Genomic DNA, 20591 nt, shown 5'->3' on the forward strand with positions numbered 1-20591 from the left:
AAGCAGAGCATCACCAGCACCTGAGACAGACAAGTATTGGGCGGGGGCTGATTAGATACCTAGCTCAGTACTATGGGACTTTGTTTCAGTGCTGCCAACGTTAGAAGATTTTAGGTTGTCCAGCCATCACACTTCACATCCTCTCAATACTCCTCCAACTACCTCACATTGCCCCTTATACCAATACCATTTCAAGTATGAGTTCGGTTTAGCTCAGTTTGCTTGCGAAGCAGTGTGATGCCGATGGCGTGGATCCAATTCCCGCACCAGATGGTGTTATCATGAAGGACTGCCCTTCTCAAACTCTCCCCTCATGTGAGGTATGGTGGCCCTCAGATTAAATCATCAATCGTCTATCTCTAATAAGACAACAGCCCTCCAATCTGATAAGATAATAGCCACACAATACCAATTCAAATCCTATTGTACTCTCCAGGGCATCTCAGCCTCGCATATGCTCCTCACACCTACACCCCGCAGCCACGGCAGGAAAAACTGAAAGTGCGAGGAATCCTTTAGTTATGCTCTGTCCACTATTTCTAAATTACACTTGAGTTGTTCTAATTGCCCAAAACTCCTGTGCAATGATTTAACTACTAGATTTAAAGCACTGAACTGCATCATTCATCCAATACATGTCAATCATTCAGATAATGACCTAGACCCAGCATGCATTGATGTTTGTCAATAAATCTTCAAAGGTTGTTAGAATATTAGCTATGTCAGTGGATATCAGCTAATCACCCTAATATTGAAGAAATACTTGCTCTTTTTTGTAGAACATCCCTGGAGCCTGCTGGTAGGTAAAAGCTGCCAAGTTTGACAAAAAAATGCATTTGCAGAAATTTGATGTTTAAAAATAAAATTATTTAGACTGAGCAACATCAGAATTCCTTTGTAATTTCAGATACCTTAACACCTTAGTTCCTGAAGTTAAATATTGACTAACAGAAAATAATTTAATATCCAGATTACAAACTGAATACAATAAGCCATAAAACATAAGACATAGGAGCTGAAATAGGCCATTCAGGACTACTCTGCCGTTCAGTCATGGCCGATATGTTTCTTAACCCTGTTTTCTTCCTGTAACTTTGAACCAGAATTTACTTATCCCTGCATTAAATACACTAAATGAGTTGGCCTCCACAGTCATCTGTGAAGAACACAAGTACATTACAACTTGTTATTTTAACATGAGCTATCCACTACATTTTTCAGTGTGTTTAAACAGGTTGTTAAATATACAGCTATTTCAAAATACACACACTCAGTTTTTCATCTCTCATTTAACGGTATCTGTACAAGCAAGAAAAGAAATTATGGATTTTGACATTAACTATAAAATTTACCTTCGAAAGAGCCCTGATCTCACCAGGCACCATTAGTAAAACATATTAAAAGAAAGATAATGCATCTCTGAACTGTATTGATTCTGTTCAGAGTTGCAACAGACTTTTTAAACTCACCCTTCTCTTCCTTTTTGTTTACCATGTCCATAGCAGTCGTCAAGTCCCACATCTGAATGCTTCCATTTCCATGGCCTGTGAAGAGATACCTCCTTGGTCGAGAACCCATTCGACTCGAACCTTCACATTCCCTCACAGTAAATGCAGTTATTGTCATGCCATCTACTGCTTGGATCTCACAAATCCTGGAATCAAAAATACCACACAGCAAAAAGTATAATATAATTAGAACTTAACTATAATCATTCCCAATGATGAATGAAAAAGAAAACGGGCAAATGTTTTACCTTTTCCCTGTAGAGGACAAGCGAACAAACAACTTGTTAGTAACTGGAACAACTTTCTGGATGAAAACCTGTTGGTCATCTCTCTCCCCAAATGGTCCTATTAAAATGCACAAAAATAAATGAAAAACTCAGCGTTGTAAGTAAACAGAATCACTAAAACATTATAGCATAGAGGTAGGGCAATTCAACCCACTGTGTGTCTGTACCAGCCATCCAACTAAGCACCATGACTTAGTACTATTGTCCTGCCATTTCTCGGTCTTGCATAATTGATTAGAAACAATAATCATCCAACGTCCTCTTCAATTCCTCAATTGGACCTGCCTCTGCCAAACATCCAGGCAGTGCATTCCAGTCCCAAACCACATGTGAAAAAGTTCTCTCATATTACATCCGCTTATTTTTTAATTCACTTTAGATCTGAGCACTCATGTTCTTAATACTTATGAGGGCACAGTTTCTTCCTATTTACTCTCTCGAGTCCAGTTATGAATTTGAAAACTTCTCAGATCACTTAGCTTCTTCTCTCCAAGGATAACAGTCCAAACATCTATGATTCTACGATCTCCAATCTATCTTCATAATTGATGTCTCTTGAAATCATTCTTGCACATGATTATGGTTCCTAGAGCCCAAAATATATCTAATTATCATTAATCTCTGCTTCCCAGTACTCAGATGATTTTGGATACACTTTGCTACTTTTAACTTTCGTCACAAGTATGCTATTGGATTCTGTTTCAAACACCTGCTGGAAGTCCACATACACATTCTGTCACCACTCCAGAAGCCTCCAATAAATTAAGCACAATTGGTGGTGTAGTGGACAGCAAAGTTTTCCTCAGAGGATCTCAATCAGATGGGTTAATGGGCTGAGCAATGGCAGATGGGGTTTATCCTAGATAAATGTGTGGTGCTACATTTTGGGAGGGCAGGACTTACATTCTTAATGGTAAGGTCCTAGGGAGTGTTGCTGAACAAAGATACCTTGGAGTGGAGGTTCACAGTTCCATGAAAGTAGACAGGATAGTGAAGGTGTTTGTTATGCTTGCCTTTATTAATCAGTGCATCGAGTATTGAAGCTGGTTAGTCATGTTGCGGCCTTGTAGGACATTGGTCTGGCCATTTTTCAAATACTGAGTTCAATTCTGGTTTCCCTGCTATACGGAAGATGTTGTTAAACTTGAAATGACTCAAATGATTGACAATGTTGCCAGGGTTGGAGGATTTGAGCTATAGGGAGAGGCTGAACAGGCTGGGCCTATTTTCCCTGGAACCTCAGAAGCAGAGGGGTGACCTCATAGAAGTTTATAAAATTATGAAGTGCACGGATAAATTGAATAGTCAAGGACCTTTCCCCAAAAGAGGGAAGTTGAAAACTAGAGGACACAGGTTTAGAATGAGAGGGGAAAGATTTAAAAGGGACTTAAGGGGCAACTTTTTCAAGCAGAGGGTGGTGCATATACAGATTGAGCTGCCAGAGGAAGTGTTTGAGGCTGATATAATTACACCATTTAAAAGGCATCTGGATGAGTATATGAATGAATATGAAGGGTTTGGAGGGATATGGGCCAAATTCTGGCAAACAAGACTAGATTAGGTTCAGATATCTGGTCAGCATGGATGACCTGAGAGTCTGTTTCTGTGCTATACATCTCTAGGACTCCAATTTCCATTTTATGCTCCATGCTAGTTTCCTGAATAGCCGACATTTATTTTCCATGTGACAACTAATTCTGTCTCAAAAAAATTTCTAGAAGCTTCCCCCCTACTGAAGTTAAAATGTCCGATCTGTAATTGCTGAGCTTATTCTTGCAAACATTTTTTGAACAGGAGTGTAAAATTCAAAATATAACAAAGTCAACTCTTGTTGATTAATAGTTTAATTCATGCAGTGTGAAAATAATCATATTATTTCCAAAGGTCAAAACACAAACAAACACAAGGAATGCTATGTAACTCATCTAAACTCAAATATTCAGGATCCCCAATCAGACAGACACTGCATCTGACAGATTTTTAAATACAGGGTGTTTGCACAATTAACATGTCCAAATGTTCTTGGTGTCTGTTGATCACTGTGAACCAAATGAACAATGTTTTGATTTATAATGAATTTTGTACTTTGTGATAAAAATCAGGTGGAAAGTGAAGCCATCAGCACAATGCTACCAACACAAACTCACACTGTTCTACTGCTGAACTCCCATTTTGACTTGCTATGTCAGAATATCTTAAGGCCTTTTGAAAGAAATGACCCATTAGCAAAAGACAGTAACTTCTATAGCTTTACATCCACTAAAAAACTGACTTCAATTTTAATTCATTTTTGACAATTTAATAAATGATTTGACAAAAACATTCTAAAAACACTTATTTCAGGTTTTTGCTGTAAAGGAAGAATCCCAATGTTGTAAGCAAGACAAAGAGTGGGGAAGCAAGATGATACTAAGTATTACAAAATATTGGAAATTAGCATCTCTAAATAATATATTTGATACTTTCAGTTATATTTCCTAGTATTTTTAATTAAATAGTTTTACCTTAAAACATCAGTATTTACCTATGTCATTTCCAGCTGCATAGCTTCCATGACTCTCTGTCTCCTCTAATGAAAGTATTTTGAATGAAGCTAGTGGAGTGGAACCTGGCTGAGTGGAGATCATGCCTCTGAAACGAGTGACTGTCCAAGTTCTCACATGGTTATTATCAGCACACACTGCAGGATAAAGGCCATTAAATCATATCAAGTCATTTCCAAAATTCAGAAGCAAAACAGGAGGGCAAAAATATTGTGATTCATTCTGTGAATATAGAGAAATAAATGGATATGCAATATTTATTAAATGTAAACACAAAGGCCAGTATAAGAACAAAACTGCATGCCTTTCATATAGTTCATATCAGCAGTCAGAAGAGAACAAACCCAATTTACAAAGAAAGTAAGTGTACCAACTCGGACGTATAAGTGAAGAATGCCTCTGGTCAATACTTCTTGCAAAATAGATCTTTTTCAAATGCACTATAAATACACACCTGTCAAATAACAAACACAGCAACTCCTCTCCAAAGCTTAAATCATAACTCATTTACGATTTTGATATATATAATTTTCATTAGTATAGAAGCATAAAAATGGGTACCTCTCAGTAACACAATGGAAGGAACATCATAGTATTTGAAGTTTATGAAGATCGCTGACATCACTGATCTATGTAACAGGATTTAAGTGAATAGCGGGTTCAAACGTGGGAAAAACATAGGGTTTGAAGCAAAAACAAAAGGAACTGCTCTTCTTATTTGAAGGTCTCTGGAGTGGTGGAATTAAGTCATAAATGTCACAATTGTGGATCAGAATCCCAAAGTACTGTGAACATCTTTACCTTGCAATTCAAAAATGGTTTTTAAAAGAAAGCCATCACAGCCAAAAATAGCTGACAATGTAAATTAACTGGTTGGCTGGAGCTAGTCATCCATAGAATATCACAGCTGCAGATGCAAAGGAAACTTTAAACTGCAGCCCTTCAAATGGATGAAGAGGCAAGTCTGAAACAGACTGGACTGTAATCTCTTGCCACTACAAAGATAACAAGGGCATGATAACTCTCTGCTCAATAGCAAAACATGCCCAGTACATTCTCTCAAACTTCAGACACATTTTGTTATTTTTCACTTTTGAAGAATACACAAGTCAAGGGTTAAAGAAAAAAGTTTCAACCCCAGTAGTGTGCGCTTATAGGAATGAACACAAAATTGTATAACAGCCTGGGTTTGAGCGTAAGCATGCTTTGAAGGTCAGGGTTGAAGGACCCTCCCCTAGACACCCTTGTATTGCAGCTAATCTCTCTCACTTCCAGTGCTACAAACCAGACAAAAATAAACAGGACAACAAAAGGATTCGCTCTCACTCTGAATACTGGAATTCAATCATAGTCGAAAGAACTCAGAACTGCGTAATCGCAACTAATCAGCAAAACTAAGGATTGTGAAAGTGACTGCTCACCTACCAAGGTCAACCATGTCAGTAGCCACCACTGCAATGGCTATGACATTGAACTATCTACACTTCATGAACAATTCAGAGACTAATTCACATAGGTTTTAATTTCCATCTTTTTGGAGTCGCCCCTTATTTCTAACCTGTACGAATAGTATTACTGATCCTTTTGCCGTTTAATAATTAATAATCTCAACCTTTGTTATCACAAGGAAGCCTGGTTAATTGGCTCCTTCTAAAATACAGGCCCATTTAGATCTAGGAGAAATGTAACCACAATGGAGAGAATTCTTTTTAAATTAACTTTGTTGTGACCGAGGGGATGGATGAATAAAAAAGGAGCCAATTCATCCTTCCTCAGTTAGGAGCTTAACTGTTTGGGGGTATCTGCCTGAAACCTAAATGAATTAATGAACCTGCATGGGTATGGCCATAATGCTAGAGGAGATCACCAAAGTGGATAACATCAGATAGTTCAAGTAAATTAGATTGATGCACTTCTGAAAAGAGAATTTATGCCACATGTGTCCATATCTGTTAATATGTGGAGGATGGGGGGAGCTGGCTAGTCCAACTAAGAGAATACCCCATTCCCAAAAGTATCCGATTATGATTTTCACTTGATTTCTCACCATCCTATTTTCTATGGAATTAGGTTTTCTAATTTGTTTTCCCATCAGGATATCACATATTTTGTATCATTTGTAATAGGGAACAACTGAAAATTTAAAAGCACAGACAAGCTACCAATCCTAAACTAATATATAAAAGAAGGATTGTAAAATTTAATTGGGAAGAAATCAGCACAGCACAAATTAACAAAACATTTAAAAACTCATCTCAAATCTAAAATTAAAATTTACAAGCTTACCAGACACCAGATATTTTTCAGACAGCATGATTTTAGTTACTGGGCTTCGGTGAACTGTGAAGGTCTGGAAGAGTTGGGGACCTGACCCTACAGTTTCAGGATGTTGGACTATTACACGCACTGCACCAGAACTGGTTCCATATGCAATCTCAATCCAATTGCCACTGACGCCTATAAATAAGCAAAATATATTTAACAATCATACTTAAACTGAAATCTCCAAGTGTAATATATGTTTAGACAGAACAGATATCTTCCTTCCCCTTTTTACATTAGGCAACTGACATGCTGAGGTATAGCTCCAGTACTCTGACAACCCAAGTAACCCTAGATAGTGAGTAGTGGAAAGTGTTTTGTTTATTAAGTATATTACAGTTGAGCCCAGCTTTGTCCACACCAACACACACATTTTCTTTAAAGTAGCAGCATAGGTAAGGATTAGGAGCTGGAATTGTGACTGATTTTAAAGTCAAGAGTGCAGCAAACACAATAGCTTTACTTCTATTAACACTGCAGTTTATACGAGATCTTAGGATTTTTTTTCCGCAACCTTGATGGCAGCTGACCAATATAATTCAATCTACCCTCACCATTCCTCTTTTCTGCCATTCTACATTCATCCCATCAGCATTCCAGTTTCCATAACATCATTTATTGCTTAGGAAAGCTATGTATCCACTGGAGTCTCTTATACTGTCTGAGGTTTTGTCTGATAATCTGAACTGAACAAATGTTCAATCGCTTAGTATATAGAAATGTTAATTAGCAGACTATATTGGCTATTGACAACGTACATACTTGTCTTTGGAGTGAGGTACACACTTAACGCAGTGATGGCATCATTTGATGGATCATGATAAAGCTCCGTAACCAGAAGATCATTATCCTTCATCCTTAATGGGAACTTCTGCATGTCTAGAATACAGTACAAGGTCACTCCTATTAATAACCAACTTGCAATACTTTACGTATGTAAAATAAAACACTAAATCCAAATTTGGAGTAGATGTAGTATTTTAAACTTACAGTGTGGAATAGTTTGGAATAAGATACAGCAAAGGAGGATGGGGGGGGGGGGGGGGGGGGGGGGGGGGTGGTGTTGACAAATTGAAAAGTGACAGGCCAATTGTGTTATGATCCCAGCTGATGGTACTACTAGACAAGTCAGATCCCATAGCGAAACCTGGCTTCATAGATCATAAATTTTATTTTTATTAATCTAGTTACCATAGTGGTCAGTCACTGAACATATTCACAAAGGCTGTCAATATAGATTTAACAAAAGATCATAGGTTTATTAGAAAACAAGGAAAACATTTGAGCAGGTACATGGACAAGACAGGTTTAGAGGGATATGGGCCAAATGCAGGCAAATGGGACTATTTCAGTTTAGGAACCTGATTGGCATGGACGAGTTGGGCCGAAGGGCCAACTCTGCTGTATGACTCTATAACATGGTTATAAAATAGAGTTAAATGTGTTTTTGCTCTGTGAAGGTGCCTTTTTGTTTTATTGGGGTCCAAAACATTTTTAGCATTTGTGTTAAACCAGAATTTAACATATGACTTAAGGTAACAGCTACCTAGTGAGATAATTGCAGAACTTTTATTGAACGAATTGTGGAAAGATCTCAAAAAAAACTTTTACCCTGCAAATATTACCCTTTACAGTCACAACTTCTTAAATAACATGTTCAGCTTCACTTTAAAATTTCTTTATCAATTGATGGTTTCTTTTCAATGATTTTCTGCAATTTTACCAAATGCGATTTTCTGTGTCCCTCCCCAAGATACACAGACATAGGCTAACTCACTAACTTCTCATGAATCTCAAAAAGCGGAAAAATAAAAAAAAAATTCCTTGACTTTGACTGCTTCAGGCTGGTAAGCAACATATTTGTTGGTATGGATTGTTCCTTTTGAACTGGACCTGCTCATAGAGTCATATGGCACAAAAACAGACCCTTCGGTTCAACCAGTCCATGCCAAGCATAATCCCAAACTAAGATAGTCCCATCTGCTTTTTCCTGGCCCATATCCCTCCAAAGTCATCCAATTCACGTACTTATCCAAATGTCTTTTAAATGCTATAATTGTGCCCCACATCCACCACTTCCTCAGGAAGTTCATTCCACATGCAAACCACTGTGAAAAAAAAAGCCCCTTCGGTCTTTTTTAAAATCTCTCTCCTCAAACTTGTGCTCCCTAGTCTATAAATCCACATCCTCGAGAAAAGACAACTACCACTAATCCTATCCATACCCCTCATGATTTTATAAACTTCTATAAGGTCACCTCTCAACCTCCCACGCTCCAGTGTAAAAAGTCCTAATCTATCCAGTCTTTCTTTATAACTTAAACCTTACATACCCTGCAACATCCTGGTAAATCTCTCCCTCTCTGTCTGGGCCATAAAAAAATCAACTTAATAAACAGTTCAGTAATTATCTCACCAGGTAGCTGTTAGTTTAAGTCATATGTTTTACTTGAAATTCTGGTTTAACACAAATGCTAAAAATATTTTGGACCCTAACAAAACAAAGACACCTTCACAGAACAAAAAAAAAACCCATTAAACTCTATTTTATAACCATGTTATAGAGTCATACAGCACAGAAACAGACCCTTTGGCCCAATTCATCCATGCTGATCAGGTTTCCTAAACTGAAATAGTCCCATTTGCCTGCATTTGGCTCATATCCCTCTGCCTTTCCCGTCCATTTACCTGCTCAAATACATTTTAAAGTATTATAATTACACTTAACCTCACACCCTCTGGCAGCTCGACCTATATACACACCACCCTCTGTATGATAAAGTCACCCTTCAGGTCCCTTTTAAATCTTGTCCCTCTCACCTTAACCTATGCCCTCTAATTTTGGAATCCCTTACTCTAGAGGAAATACCTTGACTATTCACTTCATTTATCCCACTCACGATTGTATAAACCTCTCAGCCTCCTACGCTCCTGGGGAAAAAAAGTCACAGACCATCCAGCCTCTTCATATAACTCAAACATTCTAGTGTCTGTAAATAGTTTTTGTACCCTTTCCAGTTTAATAACATCCTTCCAAAGCAGGATGCTTCCTAAAGCAAGTTCTCCAGTAATAATACACCATGAACCTTATTCACAAAAGCTAAATGCCAATCTTAGCAGTCAGATACAAATAGAAATGAGTCAAGTCATTGACAAGACAAAAATACAAGGTCAGAAACAAGTTAAGGTGGGTGTCATTACACTGCCAAGTAAATCTGTAGGTAATGGGTATCCTTGAAACCACAAATACTATTCAGATGAGACAGCAACTTTACTGCTACAATTAGACAGAGGGCACAGAACACCTACACAGATGGAACTTCAGCATCTTTGGCAAGTCCTGGCAATACTTATACTGTAACCTCTACTATTCACCTCAAAGGGCCCTAATGATAGGTAATTTAAAAGAGCAAATAAGTAAATGGTTTACAATCTTACACCAAGTACATGAAAAAAAAAGAAGCAAAGTTTCCTGGATGTGAGATGTTCATTGTGATGTTGCAAATCTAATGTTGATCATCACTACAACACATTCTACCAGACCACTCTGAATCATCTTAGTTAGGAAAACTTCGGCTTTAAACTTGGATATCTTTTTTGACATTCTCTTTTCAGCACCTCATTAGTTTTTGTATTTTTTGATGCTTTCATAATCTTTACAGATGCTTGACTTTTACCTTTCTTTTACTAAAAGCCTCTGCAGTCTCCTACCCACAACTCCAGGAAAATATTTATCAATGGCTGATGACTGTTTCTTACCTATGTAATATATTGATCCATTGTTACAGCCCAGCAGAAGGAATGTTCCCGCAGTGTCGCAGCTGGTGATAGGAACAACCTCCTGCACCTGTATATTTCAAGAGAATTTTAAGGAAACATGGATCTTGACACAATTATTGATACTTTCCCCTAGTTAAGATGACATTCTTTAAAAAATAATTGTTGCAATGAAACCTACTTAGTCTCAGTTACAAAAAATAATTAATGTCAGTTTAGAAAATCTGACAGAAACAAACTAAGAACTTAAAAACAAAATGTTACAGTTCTTACTGATCAAATACAACAATTCATGCAAATAGAATCTGTCAATTTGTACAGCACTTGTATCTAGAAACTGACTGCACCAGAGTTTTTTTGATTCACTCTCAACCCCAGTAAGAGATGAATTTCATGTCATATATTACACGACAATTAATCATGTCAGCAGTAGAACAACTGCCAGGCTAATATTTCAGTCTCTGAATCAGTTTCTTGTCCCCACATTAAATAAAATAATCTGATTTATGGTGTAATGTGGAGTGGTTCTATTAGATGGAAATTCCTGCAGAATTCCTTATATCCTAGGAGATGAGCTGTAGTTTGAGAGAACTTTTTCTTGGTGGGAAGTCCACATAGAACAAATGCTATTATGTGGAAAGCAATTGCTAGATTGAAAAGATGCATTTGTTGTGAGACCCTTATGTTTGGCACATTCTTATTTTAAGCGGTTGCAAGTCTGGAAATAGTTAAAGACCAAAAAAGATGAAAGATTTTAGTAAGTGATTCTATGACTCAGTTATATATAGTCTTCTTAATAAGATGCACAGGTACAGAGATGAGCAGCAGGAAACAGTAATATTTTAAAATGGAGGAACAACAGGTTAAGTAGATTTAGCCACAAGTAACACACCATGATTAGTTCACAATCCAACAATAAGAAACATCTTACAAAAGGTCACCAGTTTATACTGAATTTGCAATTACTCCAATTCAATTGAGGCGATGGAATCTGATTTAGAAGCATTGTGCAACATCAGACAGGGGGAAAGTCACCTGGGCACTTTGCTCCAGAGCGATCACACCGTTCCGATCACAGGTCAGTTTTGAGTTGCCGGAGACAGAAAGGTGCGACTGCACTTGAGAGGACCCAGGGATTTACACGGAGGAGCCTTGGCTGTTGCAATTGTCCAACAATTATGAAGTTCATACAAACTGCGAGTGAGAATAGTAATGAGATGAACAAACTAATCACGGCACCTTGGGATCGGGAGCAGCGAGGAGTGGAAACAGGAAGTTAGCAATGGTACAGAATACAATAGGGATCTAGATTTTGTTCTCTGCAGCTGTGAGCAGGACTCCGGAAGGCTGTGTTGCTTCCCTACTTCAAGAGTTCAGGACATCTACTCCGAGCTGGAGAGGAACTTGGAGGGAAAGGAGGGATCTAGTAATCGGCATCCACATTGGCACCAATGACATTGGTAGGACCAGAAAAGCTGCTCTATTCAAAGATTTTGAACAAACAGGAGCTAAACTAAAAAGGAACTAAACTAATAATCTTTGGATTACTACCTGAGCCACAGGCATACTGGCATAGGGTAAATAAAGTCAAGGAATTAAATACATGGCCCAAAATTAGTGTTGGTGCAATGGGTTTCAGTTCATGGCTGCACTGGTAGTGAGGTCATGGAGTGAAGGAGACAGAAACCACGAACCAGTTAGCTTAACATTTGTCAATGGAAAAATGCTACGGTCTGCAACGAAGAATGTAATAGCAGAACATTAAGAAACACTTAACTGTTCAAATGTATTATTGAACTCTGAAATCTACTACTTTTAAATAAAACTTACCAGCAATCTAGTTTTGTTCAATATATTGTTTCAGTTGCATGACACTGTAACCTTTCGATATAAATTCTGTGTCTAATGAAGGAGCAGCACTGTCTGAAAGCTAGTACTTTCAAATAAACCTGTTGGACTATAACCTGGCATTGTGATTTTTTTTAAACTTTGTCCACCCCAGTCCAACACCAGCATCTCCACATCATAACAAATAGAAGACAGAGTTGGGATAAAGAGAGCATTTTCAGGATGACAGTGTCTAACTAGTGGTGTGCCAGAGGGATCAGTGCTTTGGCCAGTTATTTACAATATCAATTCATGAAGTGGATGAGGAAAGTGAATGACTATAGCCAAATTTGTACACAAAAACAGTTTAAAAGGCACATGGTGAAGATGACATAAAAGAGTCTTCAGAGAGACACATGCAGGGTAACCTATCAGATGGAATACACTGTGGGCAACTGTAAAGTTATGCACTTTGGGGTCAGAAAGAAATAGAGAAGCTGATTATTTAAATGGAGAAAGATTGCAGAAAACCCCAGAACAGAAGGATTTTGGAGTGCTCTTGAATGAATCACAAAAAGTTAGTAAGTTCAACAGGTAATAGGGAAATCAAATGGAATACTGGCCTTTATTTCAAATGCAGTGGAGCATAAAACAAGGGAGGTTTTGCTAAAATTACACAAAGCACAAGTCAGACCACAGCTGGAAGGAAGTTCAAGGGTCAAGACAAAAGATGGAGAATTATAGGCCAATTAGCCTAACCTCAGTTGTTGGTAAAATTCTAGAATACATTGTTAAAGATCAGATTTCTAAATTCTTGGAAGGGCAGGATCAGATTTGAACAAATCAGCATGTCATAAGGGAAGGTCGTGCCTGACAACCCTGTTAGAATTCTTTGAAGAGGTAACAAGTAGGTTAGACCTGGGAAAGCCAGTGAATGTTGTTATCTGTCTAGACTTCCAAATGACCTTTGACAAGGTGGTTCACGGGAAGCTGCTGAGTAAGGTGCGGGACCCATGGTGCTCGAGGTGAGCTACTGGCATGGATTGAAGATTGCCTATCTGACAGAAGGCAGAGAATTGGGATAAAGATTCTTTTTTGGAATGTCAGCCAGTGACAAGTTGCAGGGTTCAGTGTTGGGGCAGCAGCTGCTCACTTTATATATTAATGATCTTGAAGACATTCTGGCGAAGTTTGCTGATGATATGAAGTTAGGTGGACAGGCAGGTAGTTCTGAGGAGGTAGGGAGGCTGCAGAAATATTTAGACAGTTTAGGCGTGCGGTCCAGGAAATGGCTGATGAAATTCAACGTGAGCAAATGTGAGATCTTGCCCTTTGACAAAAATAAAGAGTACAGGCATAGATTATTTTTCTGAACGGTGAGAAAATTCACAAAGCCAAAGTACAAAGGGATCTGGGAGTATCAGTCCAGGATTCTCTAAAGGTTAACTTGTAGGTTGAGTCCGTGATTAAGAAAGCGAATATAACGTTGTCATTTATTTCAAGAGGGCTGGAATATAAAAGCAGTGATGTGCTTCTGAGACTTTATAAAGCTCTAGTTAGGCCTAATTTAGAATATGGTGTTCAATTTTGGACCCCACACCTCAGGAAGGACATACTGGCACTGGAACGTGTCTAGCGGAGATTCACACAGATGATCCTTGGAACGGTAGGCTTAACATACGATGAACGACTGAGGATCCTGGGATTGTATTCATTAGACTTTAGAAGGTTGGGGGAGATCAAATAGAAACTTACAAGATAATGTATAGCTTAGGAAGGGTGGATTCTGGGAAGTTGTTTCCATTAAGTGGGAGACGAGGACCCGTGGGCACAGCCTTAGAATTAGAGGGAGTCAATTTAGAATGGAATTAAGAAAACACTTCCTCAGCCAGAGAGTGGAGGCCAGTGGAATTCGTTGCCATGGAGAGCAGTGGAGGCCGGGACATTAAATGTCTTAAAGGCAGATAATTCCTTGCGAGATCAAGAATTTAAGGGCTATGGGGAGAGTGTGAGAAGTAGAATTGAAATGTCCATCAGCCGCGATTAAATAGCAGAGTGGACTTGATGGGCTGAATGGCTTTACTTCCACTCCTATGTCTTTTGGTCTTACGGAATACTGTGAACAGCTTTTGGGCCTCTTATCCAAGGCAGTATAGAGAAGGCTCACTAGGCTGATTCCAGTTATGGAAGTACTATCTCATGAGGAGCAGTTGAGAGGAGGGGGGAGCTGTACTCATTGGAATTGAGAAGAATGAGTGGTGACCTTATTGAACCATGCAAAGTTCTTGGGGGAATTGACAGGATGGATGTGGAAAAGTAGATTCCACGGGTGGGAGAATTTTGTAATCTCAGAATAAGGGGTTGCCCATTCAAAACAGAGAACAGGAGAAATTTCTTTTCTGAGAAGATATTTAATCTGTGAAGTCTTTACTAGACGGGGCTGTCGAGGTTGGGCCATTATATATATTCTAGACTGTGATGGAGAGATTTTTTTTTACAGAAGTGAATCAAGGTTTTCAGGCAAAAACTGGAAAGTAGAGCTGGGGATTATCATATTAGCCATGATATCTCGGAATGGTTGAACAGAGTTTCTGAGCTGAATGGCCTACTTATTCTCTTCCATCTTTTGGTCTCATGTGGGGGTAAGAAGAGTCTCAAACCAACTTAATACTTTACAAGAAGCAAACTTTGAGGGAATTAAAATGGAATTGCTCACAGTAAAAAGGGCTGAACAGATTTTGGGTAACATGCAAAGCAACAGAGGGAAATGTTCGATAGGGTTGAAAACTCGGAAAGACATCTAAAAAGCAAATACCTCATTTGCACAATTAGCAACCCAGTGTAGTAAATAAGGTAAGAGGCAGTATCAAACTTAGAGATCACATTTTACATATGATGATAGATAATATAGAGATAATAGTCTAATATAGAAAATAGTCGAAATAATAATAAAAGTTCAATGGAGAAAATCAGATGTCTTAAGATAGAGAAATTTCCAGGGCCTGAAGATTTCTATCTCAGATCATTAAAAGCAATAGATAAAGCAATTTTGGATAATTTCTCAAAACTCTAGAATCAGAAATTGTGGCTTTGGATTGGCAAATAGCAAATATCACTAAACTATTTAAGCAGCAAGGAAAATTATATTAACTATAGACCAGTCAGTTCAATACCAGGTGCACGAAGTCACTAGAATCTATTATACAGTGAATATTTAAATAGTCATAAGCTGATCAAAATAAAAGAAAGTTATAAATACCAACTTTCAGATGTGACCACATTTGGAGGCAAAAGTTACACAAACAGGAACAGGAAGCTTCAAACAGAATAAAACAGATTAAGTGAATGAGTAAATTTAAGGCAAATGAAGTTCAGTGAGGGAAGTACAGGGTCGTCCTAAGACAGACAAGCTGAATACGTTCTTAAATGGTGCAAAGCGGTGAGCTGTGGAGGAGCATGGGGAACTAGGTCCAAAAAAGAAAGAGTAATAAAAACAATAAATAATATAGTGCATTTTAATTTGGGGTGCCTGGAATTCAATAAAAATTGGAACATGACACTTGCTCAGGATGCACCTTCAATTGCCTTCAATTTGGAGCTCAAAACAGCAAGAAGGTTGCACTGGCCTGCAGTGGGTATAGCACAAATTCTCTACAATTACATTAGGATTTGAATGATTATTTCACAAGGACAGATTACAATATGGTTCCATTACCTTGGGTTTAGAAGGTTGAGGCAGTGATCTGTGTCCTTAACGTAAGGAGCATTCATATTACAAACTCAAGGCACTGGTTTCCTTTGTTAGTGTAATCAAGAATATATGTCATCTTTGACAGTTGATGACAAATCAAAAACAAGGTAGCGTAATCTTAAAATAACAGGTACACTGTTGCGGAGTAGAAATGAAGGACGGTGGTGATTTGGAACTTTTCCAAATGCTTGCGATTACTAGGGTCACAGAAGTGTGCAAAATTAGATTGTTAAGGTCTTTGATGGGCAAGTGTATCAAAGGATCTAAACCAGAATGGAGCAAATGAAACTGAAGCACAGACACCCAATTATCTAACCAAGGAGCTGACTGGCCCATACTTAATCTTACTTGACGCAGCTGCATAATCATTTAGCCATGCATCAACCAAAGAATTGGGCGCGGCACCATTCCACCACTTGCCCACAGACTCTTTTTGCCCCAATTGGGTTTTCTTTTACTTAATAGATCCTTAACAGTTATCCGTTCCATCTTTTCCAATGGTTGATAGATATCTAAGTTGAAGTTTGAAGATTGAAAATTATAATTTGTCTACATATGCAGCCATTTGCCGTCAAAAAGCAAACGTGGATTTTTATTGGATCTTGCTGGCTACAATTTTCATTTTTATTCCATTGGGCCTATTTCCCAAACTAGCGCAAAGCTTCATTGACAGGTGAGAGCAAATATTTTAAAGAACAAATAGAAATTCTAGATAGTTGATGCACAGTTTAATCAGCTGAACAAGTAATGCAACAAAAAAAAAACAAGTTTTGTTCTGGCTGCAGTATTTCAGTTCAATTATGTTTAGTCACTGAATCAACTGTTTTGTATTTGACAACATTTTAAATGTTTATAAATAGAAACATTTGACCTACCCACAACTTCCTCTGGTGGCTGGAGTTTGCATATCTTAACACATGAAGGAATACAGGAACTAGGTAACAGTATCAACAAAATTACTCGTTTGCTAACCATAACAAATTCATCACCTGTTGTATGATCATTTGTGAATATAATTCCCTGAAGATTATCCTTAAATCTTCATATTTATAAAATGAATGGTCACAGATACTGAAAATAATTGATTCAGTTCTGTACTGCATTTGCAAGTTATGAATGAGAGGCACCAGCAAAATAAATATGGCCACCACATTGTATATCAACTGCATAGCATCAGAAATTTTTAAAAGTAGCAAATTCATTTTTTATTACATCTCATAAAGGTATTAGCTCACCTGCCAGTGTTGAGTGACTGCATTCCACACTCCTACTTTTCCAGTATGACTGGTTGCAACCAGCTGATTCCCAATAAAGAAGAGTGCATCCACTGGAACTCCAAGACTAAACACACCTACAACACAGCAGCAGAAACAATTTATTGTTACAAATTTTGTTACATTTCATAACAATTCACTCATCTGAAAACAGAGAACTCTATCAAAAAATAGGAACTTTTATTGATCCCAAGGTCATGGGGTATTATGTAACAAAGATCTTCACCACCTCCTGCCAAGCACCCTTCTCCCCCTCCCCCCCCCCCCCCAAAAAAAAAATTCAATTGAGCTTTTTTTTAAAATATGGTAAATCACAAGTTTTGTTAAAAGTACGGATTAGGTGGAACAAATATTTGCCAGTGATTGCTGTATATTTTACTCTTCTACAAAAGAAGAACCATCAACTGTACATTTGAGGCTTCCAATGTTGGTTTCAGAAATAACAACAGGTTTACAAGCAATGCCATCGTACATTTTCTTTTCAACTGATGTGTACAGAGCTACAATGGAACACAGAAAACAAATGCACAGCGGGCAGATTACTCCAGAGGGAGGACACAGTGAAAATTATCCACAACAGCATGTCAACTCCTTCCATATTTGAAGTGTCTCTCCTGCTTAGTTAAAGCAGCCATGAAAGCTGCCAGAAAAATAAAGTATTTCATGAAGAATGACAGGAGTATTGCCCTGAGGGTGGTGCATGGAGGGTTAGCGAAAGTACCCTGAGGAAAATGGGAGTTAATGTTTCCTTTAAGTAATATGAAAGGTGTGAAACCACAGGAGGTAGGCAATAATAAAAACAACTTGCTAATGAACACATTGTAGAGATTTGGAAGGTGTTTGCATAAATTTGTTTACACTTGACAGATAAGAGCAGTTTCCATCTCTTGAAATTTGAGTCATTTAATAGTGACCTTCAAATGCTTAGTATCAAGGGATCGCAAATAAAATTCAGAAAGTGCATAAGTTCCTACTGTAATGGTGGAATGTGGGTTACTGCTCCTCTCAGCATAGATAAGCTTATCCAAGTATTTGCTAAGTGCACCCTTCATAGAAGGGTTTGCAGGATTACAGTAGCGTTTAACATTTAAAAATACATCAACTTGTAGGAGTCCTTTATTTGTAAGTGGTGTGGTCATAATGTACCATAGCAAAATGGGCACTCTGAAAGGAAGCTGATAGAAATGGTTGCAAATCAAAGTGAACTTACATACTTCAGTGAATTCAAGTGCCATTAACTAGCAGCATTATTGCTGACAGAAAAATATTTTGAAGATTTTTATCTTCCACTTGCTAGGACAAATTACAAGTATTACCAAAGTAATGGCAAAACATATTCAAATTACTTGAGGAAAATGTGGATCAGTTGGCAGTACAGGCATTGCCAAAGAGAATGCACTAGCTACAAGATGACTGACAGTTAACTTCAAAGATGTCAGTCATCATCTAACAGGTTAAGTTTTCACAGCAATGCCTCCATCAGAGTCCACTGCCAACTGTGTTTTCCTTTTACCTTAGTAATTCTTGCAAATTGCCCTGATTGAATGCAAGACAAAAAGCTCAAACAAAATTCTTTTGTCAGCCATGCTCAAAGTTCTATCCAACAAAATGATGATTTGTTTACAGTATTATAGAAAATTCATTTTTTTTCTATTTTTGAGCTTGGCTTACCACTACTATAGATTTCAGTACACATTAATGCTGTGGAAATTATTTTATTTTAACCTTCAGCAAGGTTTGGAAGGGCCTTTGGCCCTGACCTGATGGTTATCTTTTTTAAACAAAAAATTTCAATGTGATTAAAAGTTAAGAATGGATTGTATTGGCTTGATTATTCCTTAGAATTTTAAGTACTGCTCCTACTCATGTGGAAACGCTGGTTTTAAAGGGCAAGTCGTCTTTTGAATTCAGTTTTGATACGGCCATGATACAGATGGCAGAGAAGTGCTCTCATCATCTGCATACCATTTAACTAATACTCTCAAATTTGGATGTTTTTTTTGGAAGCCATGTGCCCCTTGTAAATTGAAATAAAACAGATATTGAACCAGCGATCCAGTACTATGTTTCTACAATCCATTTTTGTGAACATTGAAATATTCTGTCATTATTTCAACTCAGAAAACAAGATAGTATATATACAGGAAACAAAATCGAATGTTGTGCAGATAAAATATGTTAAATTACACAGAATTGAAGAAGACGTGCATATATTGAAAAAAGAATGCTTACCATGCCAGTAATTTCTCTGGCACAAGATGAAGCAGAATTCAAATACAATCTTTGCTGTGATAAAAACACAATGTAATGCTTGCTTCAAGTGACTGCCATTGACGTAACTTAATTACAATTCTGAAAATTTTACTTACCGATCTATATGGATCTGATACACGCGATTTTGGAAGGGTATTAAAGGTGCAACAGACTTTAGACACTGTTCAAACCAGGAATGGCCATCAGTTGGAGCAAAAAGTAAGCAAGCAGAACATTTGAAAGAATGAATGCAGATGATGAAACTAGGAGATTCAGTCCTCCATTAATAGAAAATTTTTAAATGCGTTACAATGGAGTGTTAGCCAGTTAACTCAGTTATATGGAGTCACTGAAACACACAAGGCTATTTCACAAATCGTTACGCCAGTCTTAAGTCCACAACATCTTAATTGCTAAGTTTTCATTATCACTTGCAACCAAAGATTGAAGTTTGATGCTTCAATATACGCTACAACTATTAAAAAAGTGAAATGTTTCATTAACTGATGGCTCACTTAGCTCCGTAGACAAATGTCTAATATAAACAGAATTTCATACAGGAACCTTAGGCACTTATTGCAAAACATTCACACCATCCGAGTTGGTCTGAATTAGAACAAAATTCAGAAATGTAAAAATCAAAGTTATTTTATGTATTTGTCGAGACTTCCTGACATTGTTAAAATGTAATTTAAAAATGTCATTTACAATCTGTGAAATTCTAAATTACTATTGTGAATGGTAGATTCCCTCCAATTCCTAGTTGATAGCAAAGAATTTTAAACAAATTCAGTTCTCACGACATGTAACAGACCATATTCTCGTGAGAAATTGCAAGGTATATGCACTGACCAATAAAATTATTGACCTCTGAACACAAAATGTGGCCATGGTAGCTGCACAATCAGCGCCTCTCAACTGTTAGGCGTACAAACAGTCGATTTAAACGGCTTGAAGATCTAATTGTGGCTGTAATCAGCAAAACTTTTAAAATAATAAGCCCTGAACTGCCAAAATAGCTAGCAAACTTAATTGCTTTTAAGCAAGGA

At 37.6% G+C, this 20591-nt stretch overlaps 1 protein-coding gene across 1 annotated transcript in view; it reads right to left on the reverse strand.

Moving 5' to 3' along the window:
• kctd3 (potassium channel tetramerization domain containing 3) overlaps positions 1 to 20591 on the reverse strand; it is a 74213-nt gene that overhangs the window by 5578 nt on the left and 48044 nt on the right. The window contains exons 10-16 of the mRNA XM_072580781.1: positions 17251 to 17366; positions 10420 to 10507; positions 7423 to 7539; positions 6625 to 6795; positions 4320 to 4475; positions 1757 to 1853; positions 1470 to 1654 (exon numbers count right to left, since the gene is read on the reverse strand). Coding sequence (XP_072436882.1) covers positions 1470 to 1654; positions 1757 to 1853; positions 4320 to 4475; positions 6625 to 6795; positions 7423 to 7539; positions 10420 to 10507; positions 17251 to 17366 — 930 coding nt within the window. The remainder of the gene's footprint in view (positions 1 to 1469; positions 1655 to 1756; positions 1854 to 4319; positions 4476 to 6624; positions 6796 to 7422; positions 7540 to 10419; positions 10508 to 17250; positions 17367 to 20591) is intronic.

Source organism: Chiloscyllium punctatum, chromosome 11 (genome assembly GCF_047496795.1).
Source record: "Chiloscyllium punctatum isolate Juve2018m chromosome 11, sChiPun1.3, whole genome shotgun sequence".
Classification (NCBI taxonomy): domain Eukaryota; kingdom Metazoa; phylum Chordata; class Chondrichthyes; order Orectolobiformes; family Hemiscylliidae; genus Chiloscyllium; species Chiloscyllium punctatum.